Source organism: Argiope bruennichi, chromosome 8 (assembly GCF_947563725.1).
Source record: "Argiope bruennichi chromosome 8, qqArgBrue1.1, whole genome shotgun sequence".
In the NCBI taxonomy this organism is placed as follows: domain Eukaryota; kingdom Metazoa; phylum Arthropoda; class Arachnida; order Araneae; family Araneidae; genus Argiope; species Argiope bruennichi.
This window is the reverse complement of record NC_079158.1, coordinates 114,393,860-114,413,862: the sequence shown is the minus strand read 5'-3', so window position 1 is coordinate 114,413,862 and position 20,003 is coordinate 114,393,860. Positions and strand designations below refer to the sequence as shown.

Genomic DNA, 20,003 nt, shown 5'->3' with positions numbered 1-20,003 from the left:
GTTATTAGAAACTGCTACAAATTAATAAAACTAAGGAAAAAAACACCCATCCTGATAATGTGAATTCAAAGTGCATATTTCAAGAGAAAATGGCATCACTTTTGGGTAAGAACTATAACGCTCGGATTGTTTTGTTATAATTCATTGTGCCACCAAGCAACGCATATATGAGAGAAATCTTTGAATTAAAAAAGATAATAGCATTTCTATTTTATTTTACTTATCTAGTTGTTTGCTAACGAAATTGCAATGATGTTTCACTGTTTACAATAGTGTTTTGGTGAGTGATCTTTTTCTTATTATAGTTCGGTTTTGATTCTTTTTATCTTCAGTTAGTAGTATGAATAACTGTTTTAGTTTTAAATTTGCTTGTATTTATTCAACATGTGGTTGAAAGACACCAACAGTAGCTGGAACTATTCACATATATTTTAATTTAATTAATGTAAGTGCTCTTGTATTCATATTTTAATTCGCCCGCCATTTTCTTGAAATGAGTATTGTTTGGATGTATCAATATGCTTGTTGATTAATTTATTTGACCATTATTTGGGTGATTGATTACAATTTTTTTTAAAAAAAAGCATCAGTGTTATTTTGTTTTATGATCAATATATATGTTTTTATATGCCGTATTAAAATAACTTTGTTAAAAGCATCTTTCTCATATAAAATTGAATATTGAGAATTATTTTGATTTTTTTTGTTGTTTTTATTTTTGTATTTAAAGATAGTTTTTGAAAGTCACTTGAAAAGTGATGTAAGGTTTTTGAACTTTATTTTGAAATTTTTGGGGAATATTTGAAGGAATTTGTAAGATTGAAATCTGTCTGAACTCTAGAATCCTTTTCAATGGCAGTTAAAAAATTTACTATTTTAATATTAATTTAATTTATAACTTTGATGATGGAAATCAAATTTCTTTTTCTAATTTTTGCTCATGTTGTCATTACTTCTGTTTCATTTGTGAAACCTTATTTAATGAATGTCATCTTTCTAACTATGTTGGCAAATTCATATATGTAATGTCAGTCGAATGTTGCAGCTTTGCTAGAAAATTTTAATTAATGAATTTTTACTTTTATCAATTCTAATAGAATAGATTTAGTATTATGGGTTAAAATAAAATTAAAAATGCCTTCCTTGGGATGGATTTAAAAAAACAATCAAGTGAACTATCACATAATTCATTTAAAATTAAGTTGATACATCATGAAAATAATAAAAATCAAAATTAAAATTGGAAGTTTATGTATCTGGTTTATTTCATACAAGTTCAACATACTCTATAAATCTTACCATCTCGGATTTTCAGAAAACATGGCACAAATGTACTATTCATAGAAATTTGAAAAAAATACTTGGTTTCATAGGGATATGACAATTTGTTTTTAATTGCAACCATGTAATAAAGTTTCAGAATTTTGTGAAAAGATAGTGAATGGAATTTTTTTGAATTACTCTAGCTGCTTTTCTAATTCTAACATGAGAGAGCTTTCATTTTACAACATTTTTGTGATCTTTCTTGTGGTATATAACATTAGTAGAAAATGTTTTGTCAAAATTTTAAATAAAAATTGTAATTATATTTTTTAAAAATTGGATATTTTCAAATTTATTCTGTGAGTAATTAGTAATTATTGTAAATCACCTTGCAAAATATAATTTTAGGATGATAATGGGATGATTTGTTAAAAAAAAAAAAATGTAAAACTGAATTTTGAATTTTTTCCTGAATACCACATATTTAGCTGAATGACACAAAATGGATAATTTTTATATGTCCGTAAAGATAAAGAAGACATATTATAATAAATAGACTAAAGTAGTATTTTTTTATTTAGTAGTAAGATCATTGATACTTAAAAAGGCCATATTTGTTAGGCATACAGCACTTTAATATGTAATGCAATTTCTTCCTGTGGGAATCATAGGATTTACTTTTGTCAGAACATCAGTTATTGAAACTCACAAAGCTATAGTAGCTAAGTTTTATGGATATAAGAATGATGTACAAAGCCCAGAGGGTGAAGAAAAATAAATTTCACGAATTTCATAATTTTTCTATAAAACAAAACCCTAATCATCAATTTCTGTCATAAATGGCTGCAACATTATAAGAAATACCTTCTAGTTTCATCTTATCTGAATATTTTAACACTTCCTTTTCCTATTCTGCAAATAATCTGAAAAGTATTTATCAATAATTTTAATATAGTTTGGAGAATCAATGCATAGCGTTGCTATATTCTTGGATAGTGAATGTTTGCAAGGCTGATCATGTTGCAAAATTCTTTCAAGAACAACTTTGATTTGATATATTTCTCTTGGATTAAATAGGCAAAGTTTACATTTATGTTTTCAATTGCCTTTTTAAGTTGTTTTAGTAGGGTTTGAATTTCATATGGCTCCCTATCAATTGCAAGGTCCTTTTCTATCTGCTGTAGTTGAAAATCTTTTTCTTTAAAATCTCCCTTCTTAAGGTAAAAACTTAAAAAAATAATAAAGAAAGAAATAATTGTATTTAGCCACTGCTTTATGATATTTTTTAAAAAATACATTTATTTCTGACTTGGCTCTATTGCTACCGACTGGTTCTCTGAAGATATCAAATTTCTAATAAAAGTGTAGTTTAGTGTGCCCCTTGCTGCAACAAGTCACCAATAAAAATGGTGGACAAAATAAACAAACACTTCTGCAAAACAGTTGCAGTTGCAACTTTTTGCATTAAAATTATCATCTCTACTGATAAATATTGTTTTATTTGAGATTTTTTTTTTAAACCTTTGGGATCATTATCGCTGCTTAACTTAATTTGAAATATAGAAGTTTTTGAAATTTCAAGAAGTTTTAACATAAATTGTTTAAATAAAAAAGTTTTTAACAATTTTGAAATTAAGAAGATTTTTAAACTGGCTGCGCCAATCTATTGTGTAGAGAGTAAAATTTAGATCATGCGATGCCTTCAGCATCTAACGAAGGCACCGGGCAAAATTTTTTAACTTTAAAAAAAAATAATAAATCCTTCTGCCTTGTTAGCAGCGGGAGCGGGAACCTAGTAACTTCGCTAACACATTGAACATAAAGACTGTGTGGATAACAGGAACAGTACATAATCAAAATAAAGAAAGAAGTAATCAAACCATTCTCCATACAAAATTTCAAACAAGCATCCTTTTCCCAACTTCATCAACTTGTAAAAAATATATATATTCCACTCACTCTTCATCTATTCTGCAGGTTCAAAATATTTCCTGCTATCCCATTCACCACACATCTGTTCTTGAACAATTAGTGACATAACAACTTATCAAGGAAACCGTCAGATCGGAAAAAGAATTATGAAAAGTGCAAGGAATTCCATTGCAAATGATTTTTTAAATTGATAATTCAGGTGATTTCTAAAACACATATCGACAGTTAAGTATTGCAAAAGAATAAATATTTTCTGTTCGTATTCACATTAAAAATAACATTCAGTGTCTTTTTTGCTTGTCCAATTATATTGCAGGAAAAAGCAGCAATATTAAACTGGAGGCACTTTAAAATTTTCTTTTGCTCGATTCTGAATTTAAATCTTAATTTTAAATACAACAAAATGTCAAAAAAAATTATTAAAAGCATACCTCACACTGAAGCTTACTAAGTATAGAAAAGTAAGCCAATTCTTCATATTTTCATCACAACAATACAAACAGTTTGAGTTTCACTCATCCATGAGATGTATTGCTGCAAAATATCCTTAAAATATTTTTAAAAATTAATTATAAAAAAAAATCTTTTTACGAATCATTTGGTATCATTAAAAAGATAATTATTTTGAAAAGTTGTAAAAATTATTTTTCCCTTCTAATACTTTTAGAAATTATTAAAAGAGCTTTACAATGTTGCTTTATTTTTAATTAATTACTTTTAAAAAAATCTTACCAAATTACACATTTTCATCCTCCAAAGTTATATCTGTGCCATGTTTGGTAGCTCTTAAGTCAAATGGTCTTGTCTGCCAGCCCCAGGTGTACAAACACACACTTTCATCTTTATTATTAGCAGAGATATTTTGGTAATTGCTAAAGTATTCATAATATTATTTTATTGTATTTTATGAAAAAATAAAAGTTAAAAATACAACCAGTTTATAATGTAGTAATATTTCATTTAATAATAAGTTCTTCTGCATTCCATTTTTGTTGACACGAATGCAACAAACTAATGAATATTAATTAGCCTTCATGATTAAATTGTACTCATTACTGTATTTTTTTTCAGGTTAGATTTCATAATTATTTTTATGGATATGTCCCATATTTATATTTTGCCAGCTGATTTACTTTATCAACTATTTGTGGAATAATTTTAAAATATATACTTTTTTTGTGAGGTGGGATGCAAGTGGTTAATATAAAGCTAAATAAAATTTTTATTTAAATGCTGATTTTTTTTTTAGTACATTAGTCAATATTGCAAGCAAGTACGTGAAAAATGCAGTAGAATAGATATATCCTATCTATCACCTCTCCTACCTCTATAATTTAATTAGAAAAACTTAGAGAGCATTAAATAAAATCAATTTACCATTTTTGAACAAAATTTGAAATTTCACATAGTTATAATTCAAAACTGAGTAACATGTTATGTTAACCTTCATGGAATTTTGTATTTTCCCAAGTTTATGTAAATAGTACATGTGTATGTTCCAAATTTTTTGAAGATCTCAATTGGTGAAATAAATTTTGTATGAAAATTGGGCTGTATAATGACCTGGAACAACCCGCTGCATGTAATTATGCAGTTAGAAACCATTTTTTCTTCTTTTTTGTTTGTTTATTATTTTAAACTTATCTATGAATGAATAGTTTGTTATACTGAACTGAACTAAATTCTCAAATTGTATAGCTCGAATTTATAATGCAGTAAGCATTTTTGCAACAATGTGATAGTTATTTTTAGCACTTTTTCTTTAGTAAACCTTCTTAACTGTAATGATAATTGTACACATTATTAGCATTGTTTTTATTCATTTACACACTCATTGTAATGTTTAATGAATATTGGTTTCTCAAAATATATGCATAGGGCTTAGTTCCTGATTATGTCCAAATGATAAAAAATCTTTCCCAGGAAAAAAATTCTTAATAAAATGATTTTTAAGAACAGCTTTTTAGTATATAGTTGGAAAAATGAATTTATAAGAATTACTCTAAAACTTGCAATAGTAAGATAGTTCTTAAGTGCAGCTAAATTTGTCATTTTGTTCTCATTTTAAAGCACTTCATCATAGAAATTTTAATTAATGAGATTATTAAAATAGTTTTTAAAATTCTATATTTTTAAATGAATATTTGTATTACAATATCAAATGAACCACATTCATTTGCCTTGTTACTACAATATTTTTTTTAAAATCAGGTATATTTTCTTTTACTATTCATTGTACCTCATTAAAATAATTTTTAAAATTAATTATACATTTTTTTAATGAATATTTTGTATTACAGTATCAAAAGAATCACATTCATTTGCTTTGTTACCACAGTATTTTTTAAAAATGAGTTAAATTTCTTTTAGTGCTCCTCATAGCAAAATATTTTCCTAAGCATTGTAAGAATAATTTTATTTTTACCATGGTTTTCTTCTTGTTCTAACTCAGTACTTTTAAGAAAAATTCTTACCCACATAAAATTATGTTAGTTTCATCTTCCTCTTCACAAGAAAGGCATGATAATAATTTTTAACTATTCCTCAGAAATGCCTTTTTTTTTTTTTTTCTTCTTCTTTTTTTTTTACGTGTTCAATAGCAGATTTGGGGCATATAGATGAATTTTCAATAATCAGCAATAAAATGGCATACTGTTCTGTTATTTAAAGAATAAACAAGATCAGAACTAGAAACAAAGACTTCTTAAAATCTGTATATCTATTGGAACTCATATTTTGGAATCTATTGGAATTCAATATTTTTACGGCACACCATTGCTTTATGTTTGAGAATCCTAAAGAAGTTATATCAAATTTAGATATACAGTTACTTTTACAAATTAGTAAATGGATGAATGGACCACATGTAAAACGTGTCAACGAAGAACTTCCCTGGGAAAATGATTGTAAAATTTTAGACCTAAGTACTTGTAGACTACACATAATCCATGCAATGTTTCAATGCAGACATAAATTTTCTGGGTTGAAAGTAAATGTTATTCTTAATTAGAGCAATGTATAGAATATTTAAAGATAGTCCAGCTATGTGCTGATTTCCTGAAAGTTACTGGCTCTTATTGGCGAATTTTTATTGAAACTTTGTACTTTACACTGGATAGAAAATATCAATGTTTGCGAAAGTACTCTAAAGGTTTTTGACAACAGTGTTGTGGCATAAATTATAAATATTTCATTTAAAAGTAACTCACAAATAATTTAATAATTATAACTATTATTTTGTAAATAGTTGTTAATTCAGATTGGCAGCAGTGATAAATTTTGGAATTTTTGAGTTTGTTGTAAAAAAAGATACTAGAATTTGAATGAAAATAAGTTGATGTTGATTTGGTAATATTATTTATAAAGTAGTAAGATTTTGGGGTGAATCGGAGTTTAACCCCCATCTTCGCCAAGTTGCGATAACGCGCCAAAGCCGGTAACCTCCGTTTTCTCTAGATTGACAAATTTATTATCTTTCGCTTTATTATGCGCTGTGATTGGACATCTGCTCACTCGCTTTTGAACATTTCGCAAAACACGGCGCAAGACCGTTGTTGAGGAGTTGGCGATTTTTGAAAATTGCGTCAAGCAGGGGGTTAAACTCCGGTCGTACCAGATTTTGTTTGCTATTAAGTTTGTCTGCACTCCATTTTTGTTGACACACGAACATAACATAAAAAAATACATAGATTTTAATTTTAAAAAAAACTTTTCCTAGATTTGCCATGGATGATAAAGTAAAAATTCTTGTTAGAATAAATAGATTCTGATTAAAATTAGCTTTTCTTATATTGCTAATATTCTTCAGCCATTTCTTAAAAAAAATTCAGATATCGGAATGAATGACTCCTTTCTTATATGAAAATCTTTTCATTTTTGTTAAACATTTAATGAAAAACATTCTCAAAAGTAGTATAATCGAAGGGACAAAAACATTAGACACTTATTTGTATTTTTGATAGAGCTTAATGTTTCTAAAAACCTGAGCCTGAGAAAAAATACCAGTACTAGAATAATGACTCCAAGTTACTTGATTACTAGTGGAGCTACTGAAACTGAAAAAGAGAGGCCTTTTAGCAGAGCATTTTATATTTGTGAAGAATGCTATAAAAATATTTAAATGTTTATCCAAAAATTTTACTGTTTTAAAAACTGCATCGAGTTTAAATCCATATTTATTAAAGAACCTTGCTTTTTCGACTCACTGAAACTATGGAGTAATTATTCCATTATAACTAGCATATGAGTGTTGTTTACACATTTGCTCTTATATTGCATATACGTACAGGGAAAATATAGGGAATATTTTTTTCAGATTTGAGTAGCAACCCTGTTAAGAAAATGAAGCTAGTATTTTCCTGCAACTAGACCACCATTATGATCACAGACCATATAAATTATGTACATTTCAAAAGTTCCTTGTTACTCATTCTATTGGAAAGCCAAATTTCACTCACTCAATTGGAAGCAAAATTCTTTTTCTGTTTCAATATTCCATTACTTCTCTGAGATATCTTAAACGTTCAGCTTTTAAAATTTTAATATAATGGATGTTTATATAAAAATTGGAATAAATATTTCCATCCAAATTTGTTTACTCCTCGAAATTTTAAAATAAAAATATCTCAGCAAGTTTTATTAATTGAAGAATGAAATTTTGTGTTTGCATAAATGAACATTTTCACATTATGGGGGACTATTTATTTATTTGATCTTTTCATTTTCATTCTTCTCAGAAGAATCTTATCCACTTTATTTAATGAATTTTTGTATTAGAAAATCTATCTTTTCTCGCAATATTTAAGGAAATAAATGCTTATTTCACTTTTTTTTTTTTTTTTCTTTTTTGGTACACAGACACAATATCAGGGTTGGTACACCACCGGGAGAACATGGAAAACCAGAAAGAAAACAACAGGGAATTTAAAAATCGATTTAAAAAACCGGGAAAGGGCAGGAAAATTTCTATAAAAACCGGGAAAATACTGGGTTTGATTTGATTTAGTGGAGTTTTATGGCGCAAAAACCATTTTTGATTATGCTGCGCCAAACGTATGGTATTGATTAAAACATTGTTTATAAACTGAAATATAATCATAAGCTAATCATAATAATAATATATAATCATAAATTACTTAGTATTTTCCATAATTTGTCAATGTTTATGTAAAAAAAAAAAAAAAAAAAAAAAAAAACTTATAATTGAAGCATTTGTAATTAGATCAAATGGTAAAAACCGATCATTTTTAAGAAAGTGAAAAGATTTGGATGATTCATTTTGTGAAGAATGTCTTACAAAATGATAGAGGAAGACTGAAAGCAACGGGTGCGTTGTGAAATGAATTGTGGGCAATCAGTTAGAATATGTTGGACTGACAATTGGCATTGGCATTCTGTACACTGAGGGGCGGGTTCTCCCAGCAACAAATGCTTGTGCGTGAGTAGAGTGTGACTAGGGATTGCAATACCGGACAAAGATTTCAATACCGGTATTCGGTATTTTTTAGATCTTAATACCGGGATACCGGTTTTAATACCGGTATTAGAAATTTTAGAAAAAAAAAGGAAGCACAGGTGTTTTTTCGTTTTATTTACCAGTTTTATAAGAGAGTGTAAATATCACAAAAAATAATATGTAACGTATAAATTATAACACTATATAAAGAATCACAAAAAAGTAAAGGAACAACTTATTCATTTAAATCACAATAAAAGTGTAAATATCACTATTCAGTCTGTGGTACTATTACAAATTTTTGAAATGTGATCTTAAAAAACATAATGTATCCATTGTACTGTCATTAAGCCTGAAAAGTAATTTTGTGTAAGAATTACCAGCTGTCGAAAACGCTCGTTCGACATCTACGCTAGTTCGTGATAGTGTTAGCAATGCGTATATATTTTTTCCAAGTATTCACCTCTAAATCCCTCATCTTCAAATAAATCAATTTCTGGTCGGATGGTTTTGGATATAGCTGATTTCTGTATTGCGTTTTGGTTCGTTGAATTTTTTATTTTTATTTATAGCTAATTCTAATTTTTGTTCAAGAGACAATTCCTTTTCACTATCGACATTAGTGTCATCATAATCTTCGATACCTGAACCGAATTCTTCTGAATGTGGATAGGTTTGTGGGTAAAAAAATTTAAGAAAATTTACTATAAACTTAATCAGATTTGAATTGATTCTTTTCTTTTCTTTTTCATTTTTAAAATCATTATAATTATGTAAATACCATAAGACATTCAGGGGTGTTTGTGCTCCGGGGATTTTGAACTTCGATACCCGGAAATTCCGGGAATCGTCGTTCAAAAGGAAGTAGGAATAATAATGAATTATTTATTTTGATCTGGGTAATTTTGTTTGCTTTGAAAGCAGAAAACGCAAGGTCAGTGTGTGTGGTGAAAACTTTTCCTTTCTTTCTCCAAAGGCAGTGATAATGCGTGAAAAGGGGGAAAAAACTTCTTTTTTGTTCTTTCCTTATTGCGAGTTATGACTCATTCCCCCGGTTCTCGGACATTCTCTTCTGGATTCTTTTCGGCAAGTAGGCGCGGCAGAAAAAAAAGGGAGAGACTTCGTTCGACCAGATGTGCGATCACGTGACCTGGGTTCAAAGGTCTTAATTTTGCAAAAAAAGTAATTCATTGAACTTTTATAATTAGGTCATTCAATACTTCATAATTGTAATTTTTCATTTCTCCCCCCCCCCCTTCTCGAAACTCCAAAATGTCGGTAGTAAGTCCGTAAAAGTTTCAGGGGATTTTTTGGGGTCCCACAAACACCCCTGGACATTTTCTATTTCGGTATGCCTTTCTTCTGTGCGATTTTTCTATATAATTCTTCAAATAGTGATGTGTGCTGTTCTTTCATGACTGCAACATGAAATTTATTGTTGCATTAGCTGTTAATAAATTAAAATCTCTCCGACATAATGCCTCTATAGTCAGTTTTATTGGATGTAGAGTTGATATAGTTCTGGATATTAAGTCGAATTCACTATCTGAAAAATTAATTTATAGGTTTAAGTCGATTATTGCTTTTTCGATTGGATTTCTAAATTTCAAAAATTGTTCCATCATTAGGAGTAAACTGTTCCAACGTGTCTTAGAATCTATTATTAACATATATTCTGTATTATTTTCAGTTAGTATATATTTTTGTAAGATGGCATTTTTTGTAGGGGAACGTTTAATTATCTTAACAATTTCTCGAACTTTATAAATTATAGGAAACAATTCTTGGTGGGTTAATATTTCATCTTCATTAGCAATATCTTCTTCAACAATTACATTGTCAATATCACTCTCACTCTCTTCAAAGTCGGAATCTGAAGTTTCTATATCCGCAGTATTTGGATTCTTCTGTTCTTTATTTTTTTGGTATAATACATCTATTACTCCTAATTGAATTCCATGAGCATAGCACAATTGCTGATTTGCACCAATCAACTTTCCAACTTTTTTCATAACTGTTGCTTCATCAGTCGTTATGGATACAATATCTTCTTTCAGGGACAATCCATGTTTCGCTCATTTAGATTTAAGCAATTAATTAAGCCATTAATTAGCTAATTAATTTCGCCCGTTAAGGAGACAAAAACGTATTTTATTTTGTTATTTTGGCGATCCCTGAACATATAATGGAAACAATTTTAAAAATTTCTAATAAATACCGAAATACCGGTATTTAAACTTGTGAATACCGGTATTACAAAATTATACAAATGGCTCAAAATACCGGTATTCCGGTATACCGGTATTGCAATCCCTAAGTGTGACCTATTCTTAAACGAGTGAGAGTTGTATCATTCTTCCTGTTAGGTAGACTGGGCCAGTGATCAATAATGTGTTTAATTGAATGGAGTTTATTTGTATTTTTGAGGTCCCATCCACTTTGCCATTTTGAGTGGAGCTTGATTTTAACATATTTTTTTATATCATTGAAAGGGACAGGACAGTTTAAAATAGAAGTGGCAGATTTTGCTAAATTGTCAGCTTGTTCATTGCCAGCTATCCCGACATGAGAGGGAACCCAGCAAAGGAGAATAGAGAATCCTTGATATGTAAGATGTTCGTGCAGAAAATACTGGGAATTTTAAGTCTCTCTAGTTATTTTTTTCCCATCTAAAAATTGCCGATCTCATTTCATCAAGAATAAAAGGTCGTAGTCATTCATCGCTTCCAAAAACGAAACAATATCATTCGCGATTGTATAATGAGGAAACTCGCATCTTTTCTACTCTCTTCTCCTTTTTTCTGTGTAGATCAGTCTAATTTCAATTTGTGAGACAATTGTTCTTTTTCCAATTCCGAATTGCAATTAATGTGCATGAACAGCATTTCTGCAATTGTGTGAAAGATTAAAATATATTTATCTGGTGGGAATGGCGACATCCAATCTGCGGATGCAACGCAGTGAGAAATTGTGAGCTAATTCAGAGTAGATTAGAAAGTTTTTCTAGACAATAAGCTGCTCAAAATCCGTATTTAATACGAAATGGACGGATAAAAAAAAATCAATCCTGATTTTGGTGAAAGGCTTCGAAAAGCCCACAAAATCCGTTTGTTGCTTGCTTTGTACGAAAATAATAAGCCGAAATAGTATTTGAGAAACAGGCACTTATTAGTCATGCCAAAAAAAGGGAGACAAAATTGCGTGCCCGTTGAAAAAAAAAAAAAAAAAAAAAAAAAAAAAATCGCCAGTTACAGTGTAACTGGTGAAAAAACCATTTTTTTTTTTTTTTTTCGTCATTTAGACAGTATCTAAAGGAATGAAGGAGAAGGGATATATCGTCCGAAAATGTCAAATTTAATGTCCGAAAATAAACCGATATTTTTAGTTCAAGAGTTAGACTGAATTTTTGTAGGCATTAAGACTTGTTGCGTCATATTCGTACTTAAATACATTCAATGATATATTGGGAATATTTTCACATATGTTTATTAAAAATGAAATAGTTAAAAAATTGTACGGTAGAGCCTACAAAAATGTTGTACCTTATTTGTTAAGGATTAGCTCATCGAAACTGATAGCTGAAAAATCTGTTGAGATTGATGCCCAAATACATGAATTGGCAAAAATGAACAAATAAAAAAAAAATCTAATTTTGTTTTGTAATGTTTTTTTGTTAAATAATTGTTAAAGGATTTGTATTATGAAAACAAAAATGTTTTGTTTTTTATTTTCCCTCGAGTCCTTAATTTTGTGTGACTTACAATTAAAGAACATAAGAGGTAATTTATCTGTCTCTCTCTCTCTCTTCTCCCCAGAATACCCTGTGAGTGACAACCTAAATAACCCTAAATAAATAAATATAACAACACTTTGCAATTAAAAGCTTGAAATCTGAGCAACTGAATGAGAAAAACATTTCACACTTATCTATGCAATATTCACTTTTGACATGGAGAATAGACATTTCACACTTATCTATGCAATATTCACTTTTGACATGGAGAATAGACATTTCACACTTATCTATGCAATATTCACTTTTGACATGGAGAATAGGGGTCTATTGTGATTAAAACCTCTTGACTTATTTTCCCCCAAGTGTAGTAGTTTTAATGCAGAAATTTCTCTATTTTTGATTGTTTAAAAGCTGTGAATGCATCTGCACCTTTTTGTCTTGTGGTGAATAGCTTATAAGCCAGTTGACAACTACGCTACACAGGCAATTGTTTTTGTCTTGTGGTCTTGTTACTCGGCTGCAAACCACAAGGTCCCAAGTTCTGTCCTCGCTCATAACAATCCACCACAAGCTTTATCACAGAGAGCACTTTGACGGGGATTCTAGTCATAAATAAAATATGTCTTTAAAATTATTTAAAGAAGAAAGTTGCTTTGAAATTGCTAATAGGAATAATTAAAAAATATCTTTTAATATCTTCTGTCTTTAGACTGCATTTATATAAGTGCAACAAAAAAATATATATATCAGAGTTATTAATTCTTATCCAAATTTTAGTTAATTTTTTTATTACATACTCAAATATATTGGGTTTTTTTAGAGACAAAATTAGTATGTCTTTTTTCTTGCTTTAAAACTTATGCCAAAGTCTTTTAATGGGTTATTAAATTAAAGAAATTATAATAATCAAACTTAAAAGAAATTGATATTGATCTTTTATTTCTATGTTCCTTCTTGTATGTATTTAATTAATAGATAATATTGTTTCTTTACAATTTTATTGTCATTTTTATGTAGATATCAAATTGTACTGAACACTCTGCCATCAAATTAATGTTTCATGATACCATTTCTTTTGTTTCAGTAGTAAATTCAGTAGTAATCAGTAGTAAATTTGATAGTAAAAATGATCGTGATGATCTTTTTTTAAAATAAATGTCTTTCTTTTCTAGAAATTCCCCTGAAAGAAAATATCTTCTTAATCAAGCCTTCTCGGAGAGTCATCAATCTTGCAAATGGAGGGTTTAATACCTAAAAGTAATGAAAGATTATCTAATGTTATTAATAGGTTGAAAAGGCAACTTGGAGCTAGCGAGGATATTCTAGGAACTGAAGATGCTAGTGAACAGTTAGACTTGACAGATACTGAAAGTAGTAGTGAATGGAGTTCAGAGGAAGATAAATCCTTGAGCAAAAATTTTTTGATGTTTGAAAATAATTCGAATCTTTGCTGGCTGAATTCATCAGTGTCATTGTTAGCTCATAACAAGACGCTCCATAATTTTGCTAATGACATTTCTTCACAAGTTTCTAACATTATAATATGGTATAAAAATGCTATTTCTATTTATAATGATTATTCTATTGGAAGTGCTGTTGAAGTCAGACTGAAAAAAGCAAAAGACATGCTCGAAGAAATCCAGATGACTGCTCTTGAATATTTGAAACCAATTCTGAAGTGCACAGAAGGAGAGCCAGATTCAGCATTTTGCTCTCTTCTGAATTTAATTAATGAGAATGAACAAATAAAAAATTTGTTCCTTGTGGAATTTTCTTGGATTAGGAACTGTGCAAAGTGTGCCGTCTATCGAGCCAAGAACAACAAGAAAACAATTATCACATTGTCAAAAGTTAGGGCATTCAACCCAGTTTCTCCTGTGTCTCTGTATAAGTGTCCTTTTTGCAAATCTCTGGATCAAGAAATGGAAATCAAATATAAAACCTTGCCTCAATGTTTAATTTTTCATTTTGAAAATGGAGCTGGAGAAGGAGAGCTTGAATCACTTGATTTTGAATTAAATGATCGTAAATATAAGTTATCTGGCTTGATAACATTAGAAAAAGGCCGAGATTCAAATATTAATCACTTTGTGACTTGGATTAGAGATATTGTCTCTGACAGTTGGCTTGAACGCAACGATTTGAACAATGATATTTTGAGTTTTAGTGTGGTTCCACCAGTCATTAACCTTGAAGATCTTTACATCGCCATGTATGAAGCACTTGATAACAAAGGGACATTAGTCAATGCTTCTGTGGATATTGCTAATATCAATGGTATGGATTTAGATGATACAAGCTCATCATGTATTCCTGTCATTAATCTTTCGGATGAAGAAGAAGGGGTAGAATTTAACAAGGAGAATCAAACAAAAAAGGTGTCTAATTTGCCTTCCATGGGAGGCTTGTTCAAGCATGACAAAACTTCCCAAGATAATAGGGAAATGTCAAAACAACTAGATGAGCTTTTTTCAGACGATATTTCTGTTACAAAAAATTCTTTAGATATTGCTGTATCAAAAATAGAAAAATTATTGGCAAAAAATGAAAGTCTATTGCAAATGGATGTGTTTCCCAAACCAGTTGACACTAATTCACACCATGATGACAGAAATGGATTTAAAAACAGTACAGCTGAAAATATGAAACAATCTCTGCATAAAGATAGTATTGATATACTCAAGGAAGATGAAAATAAATCCTTGGATTTTTCTAATTCTGAAATAGCATCCTTTGACAAGCCAGTTTTGGAAAATAATATAAAAACTTCAAAAAAGAAATCTGGAAAGCCTTTGGTTAGAACAATTTCAAGTATTGAAAAATTAGAAATGCAGACAAACACAAAAGAGATTAGTTTTGGGAAAAAAGATATTCCATCTGTATTTGCAGAAAATTTACTAGGAAAAGATCATAACATTTCTTCAAGTAAGGATCTATCAATTCCTTTTGAAAATGAAGATAACAATAAGAAGGCAGATAGACCAAGAGAAAATCCTGTTGCATCTCAAAATAGTAATGTTTTGATGGAAGAATCAAACAATCTTAAGGTGAAGAAGCCTTTTAATGCAGTAAAAGAGTGTCTTCAAGATGTAGCTGAATCTTGTGCAAGAACATCAGGTTTGTCAACTTATCCTAAAAAATCGAGGAAAAAAACTGGATTTAAATATGATAAACTTGCTGGCAAGAAATGCAAACATATTAAGAATGAAAATTTTCCTGAAAATGCTGTTGCCGGCAATTTGGATAACACTCCGACAAGTCGTGTTGCTGAGAAATCAGCTGAAACTTCGACATTTCCAGATTTGGCTATTCATAATCCTTTCACTCAAAAACAGCTGCAGCAATCTGATATTCATTTATCAGCATTACCAGACAATAAGAAGCCATTTGCACCAATAGCAACAAGTAAGGATAGTGATAGTTGTGTTTTAGAAAGTAAATCTGTTGATAATTTAGAAAGTAAAACTCAGTGTGTTAATATATGTTCCCAAAACATTGGTAGAAAAGCTTCTTTTAGTGATGAATGCATCGAAGAAGCTGAATCTACAACCAGTAAGCAAATTTATATTTCAGATGACTTGCAGACTGTATTAAATTCACCAGATGAAAAGAGTTCTGTAATCTTTTTTGAAAGCACTGCTCATTCTAATTTAAGTAAAGATCTTTCAAAACATGCTAATAAATTTATTAGCGAAGTATTTTCAGAAGATGAGAAAAATTTGATTTCTAATTCAGATATCAAACACAGCAAAATTAATGCTAATTCATTAGAAGAGACTGCTCCCAAATTAACTGAAAATAAACATCTACCACTGCATCAAGTAACAGTTCTAAATAATAAAACTGCAACACAGCCCAAAGCAGTTCTTGCTTCTTCTTTAAAATCAAATGAACAGTTAAATGTGCAGTCTCTGGAACGTAATGAAACTACTGAGGAATGCATCAGAGAAATTGAAGAAAAGCTTGATGTGTTTCCACAGAATCAACTACGAGTGAATAATTCGCCTTCAAAAATGCCTTTTGTGCATCTTACAAAAATGAAAGATACTGAAATAGCAAATTACATCTCGGGAAAAATTAATTTTGCAAAGCCAATGCAAATTAAATCTTTAGAAGAATTAACAAAGACTATTGTTGTAAAAGTAGAAGAAACTTGTGCTAAATCAATTTTTAAACAGAAAGTTGAACAAACTGATTCTTTGAAAACAAAAGTTAGAAGAGTCAAGTCAATTTATAAAAGTCCCCGAATTGTGGCACAAGAAATGAAGATAGGTACAAATGTAGAAAAAGCTAAGGTTGAAGCTATTTCAAAGGAAGGCAAAAGTTCCCAAGAGCAACTTGAGGACGATATTTCTACAAAACGAAAGACAAGGAGGCGTGAAAATGTAGAAAAAGCTAAGGTAAAAACTACTTCAAAGAAAGGGGGAAATTCTCAAGAACAACTTGAAAACAATATTTCTACAGAACAAAAGACAACTAAAAGGAGGCGTGAAAATGTAGAAAAAGCTAAGGTAGAAATTGTGTCAAAGAAAAGGAGAAATTCTCAAAAACAACTTGAGAACGATATTTTTGCTAAACCAAACACAACTAAAAGCAGGCATACAAATGTAGAAACTGTTTCGACAGAAAGGAAAAATTCCCAAGAACAACTTGAGAACGATATTTCTACAAAACGAGAGACAAGTAAAAGGAGGCGTGGAAATGTAGAAAAAGCTAAGGTAGAAACTGTTTCAAAGAAAAGGAGAAATTCTCAAAAACAGCTTGAGAATGATATTTTTCCAAAACCAAATACAACTAAAAGCAGGCGTGCAAGTGTAGAAAAAACTAAGGTAGAAACTGCTTCAAAGAAAAGGAGAAATTTTCAAAAACAACTTCAGAACAATATTTTTGCAGAACCAAATACAACTAAAAGCAGGCGTGCAAATGTAGGGAAAACTAAGGTAGAAACTGTTTCAATTGAAAAGAAAAATTCCCAAGAACAATTTTTGAATGATATTTTTGCAAAACCAAATACAACTGAAAGCATTCTTGCAAATGTAGAAAAAGCTAAAGTTGAAACTGTTTCAATAGAAAAGAAAAATTCCCAAGAACAATTTTTGAATGATATTTTTGCAAAACCAACTACAACTAAAAGCATTCTTGCAAATGTAGAAAAAGCTAAAGTAGAAACTGTTTCAATAGAAAAGAAAAATTCCCTGGAACAACTGAAGAATGATATTTTTGAAAAACCAAATGTAATTAAAAGTGGGCATGAAAATGTAGAAAAAGCTAAAGTAATAACTGTTTCAATAGAAAAGAAAAATTCCCAAGAACAATTTTTGAATGATATTTTTACAAAACCAAATACAACTAAAAGCATTATTGCAAATGTAGAAAAAGCTAAATTAGAAACTGTTTCCATAGAAAAGAAGAATTCCCTGGAACAACTTGAGAACAATATTTTAGCAAAACCAAATGTAACTAAAAGCAGGCCTGAAAATATAGAAAAAGCTAAAGTAGAAACTGTTTCAGTAGAAAAGAAAAATTCCCAAGAACAACTTAAGAACGATATTTTTGCAAAACCAAATACAACCAAAAGCAGGTGTGAAATATTAGAAGTATTTCCTGAAGTTACCAAAAAGGCTTTGGAAACTCAAAATTTCCCCGAAAGGATTAACAGAACACTTTCAGTTACTGAAGTTCATTCAGACGTATCGAATATTGAATCACAAAAGACCACAAAAAAGGAACTTTCAGATGATATTAATGCAGATAATGGTGCAAAAGTAGGGAACTGTATTAGACAAATGTGTTTCCCCACTTCACTTATCAATTTAAGTCAAGTACCTCAAGCTGCGTCAAATGCTGTACTTAGAGACCTTGATCCTCAAAATGAATGCTCTTCTGGGTCAACAAATAAAAATAACCTTGATCCTGGTCATGATGCTGTTGAAAATACTGAAGATAAAATTCAACTTCATAGTGATTTATTTCAGTCAAGTAACATGCATGAACATCGGACAAGAAATGTTGGGGAGAACACTACAAAATGTGATGAAAATAAAAAGAGCACGTCTAAATGTGAACATAGTAATAATATGCGTATAAGTCAGAACATTGAGTGTAATGCTAATGCTTTCTTTGCTGTTATGTTACAATATTTATTGTTTCCTGCAGATGATGAGGTAGAAGAAGACTTAGAATGTTAGGTTTTTTGCATCTATTCATCTTTATTATATATAACATTTTTAAAACATCCAATCATCATCAATCTCTTATTATGTATTGTTAGAATGTATATATTATTAATATTTCTATTCATAATCATTGTATTAAAAATGCATTTTCTTAAATGTTGTATTGTGAATATATCATAATTCATCTTTTCGTTTAAAACGTACTCGCACCTCGGATGTTTAATATTTATTAATAAGTACTTGCCTATAAGATTGTAATATGCACTAATATGAAATATTTTGTGGTGTTTAATAATTTTTTAGATGGCTTTTTAAAAAGTTACATCAGAATATAATAAACATAATATTATCTAATTCAGTAGAATTCTGAGAATTAAATTGTACCAAAAATTATAAACTATATTTTCATTGATATCTATTAAAAGCATGTCAAAAGAAAATCATTTTTGTTGGCAGGTTTTGACACTATAATTTCTTTGTTTGCTTTACATATATATATATAATAGGTTATATATATAACTCATATTATAATATATATATATATATATGTATGTATGTATAATGGGTTATATATATATAGGTGTATACAAAATTGTATGTGCTTTTGAAAAACTATTTGCAAGACTAAAAAAAAAAAAAAAAAATAAGAAAGTACTTTACAAGGAATATATTTAATTATCAAAATTTGGCTACCTGTTAATTCAAAGTACTATAAATGAGGTGTGTGGTTCGTACTATGGATTTTTTTTTTTTTTTTTTTGTAATAACTTGAACTTAATTTTTTTTCAACAAAATGAAATAATTTTTTCACATTCTTCTGTTCACAAAATGGATAAAATTAGTAATATAATATCTGAGTGCGTGAAATAAACATTTTATTATTCTTATTTATATGGGGGATCATTTTCTCCAAACTCCAGTGTTTTATTTTTATTATTAAATATAATTAATTTGTACATAAATAATGACAATTTAAATTGACTGTTCTTAGAAAATTTTAAATGATTACTCTGGTGTTTAATGTATTTCTGAAGGTTTCCATGAAATCAAACAATTTTCATTTTTTTAAACTTAAAATTTCTTCATATTAATTTTAACTGTACTAACACAAGAACTATTTAGTTGCATATAAGGATACACATAATGCTTTTTTCCCATTATAAGTATGAGTTGTCACTCATGATAATAACATATTTTGAAAATTTCACTGCAGTTTAGAAAATTAATAAGGTTTTTGTGTTCAATTGTGGGAATGAATTTTCAATTCAAGTAATTGAAATCCATTAAAAAGTAAAAGGGAGAAGAAATTAAGGGTTTACACTCGGCCAGTAGGCAGCGCATGCGTAGAAAGGCTGAAATATGCTATTAGATCGATGGCAAGTCATTGTCTCGATGGGATAACAACTTATTGTATATCTTACTGCACATGAATTTGTAGAAT

The 20,003-nt window shown here is 29.3% G+C and overlaps 1 protein-coding gene across 1 annotated transcript; it reads left to right on the top strand.

Annotated features, from left to right (window-relative positions):
* The first annotated feature begins 115 nt into the window (after positions 1-115).
* On the top strand, positions 116-19,016 carry LOC129981405 (uncharacterized). The gene is made up of 2 exons (XM_056092237.1): positions 116-280; positions 13,559-19,016. The coding sequence occupies exon 2, from the start codon at positions 13,622-13,624 to the stop codon at positions 18,572-18,574; it is 4,953 nt and encodes a 1,650-aa protein (XP_055948212.1). The 5' UTR covers positions 116-280; positions 13,559-13,621; the 3' UTR covers positions 18,575-19,016.
* Positions 19,017-20,003: the final 987 nt, after the last annotated feature.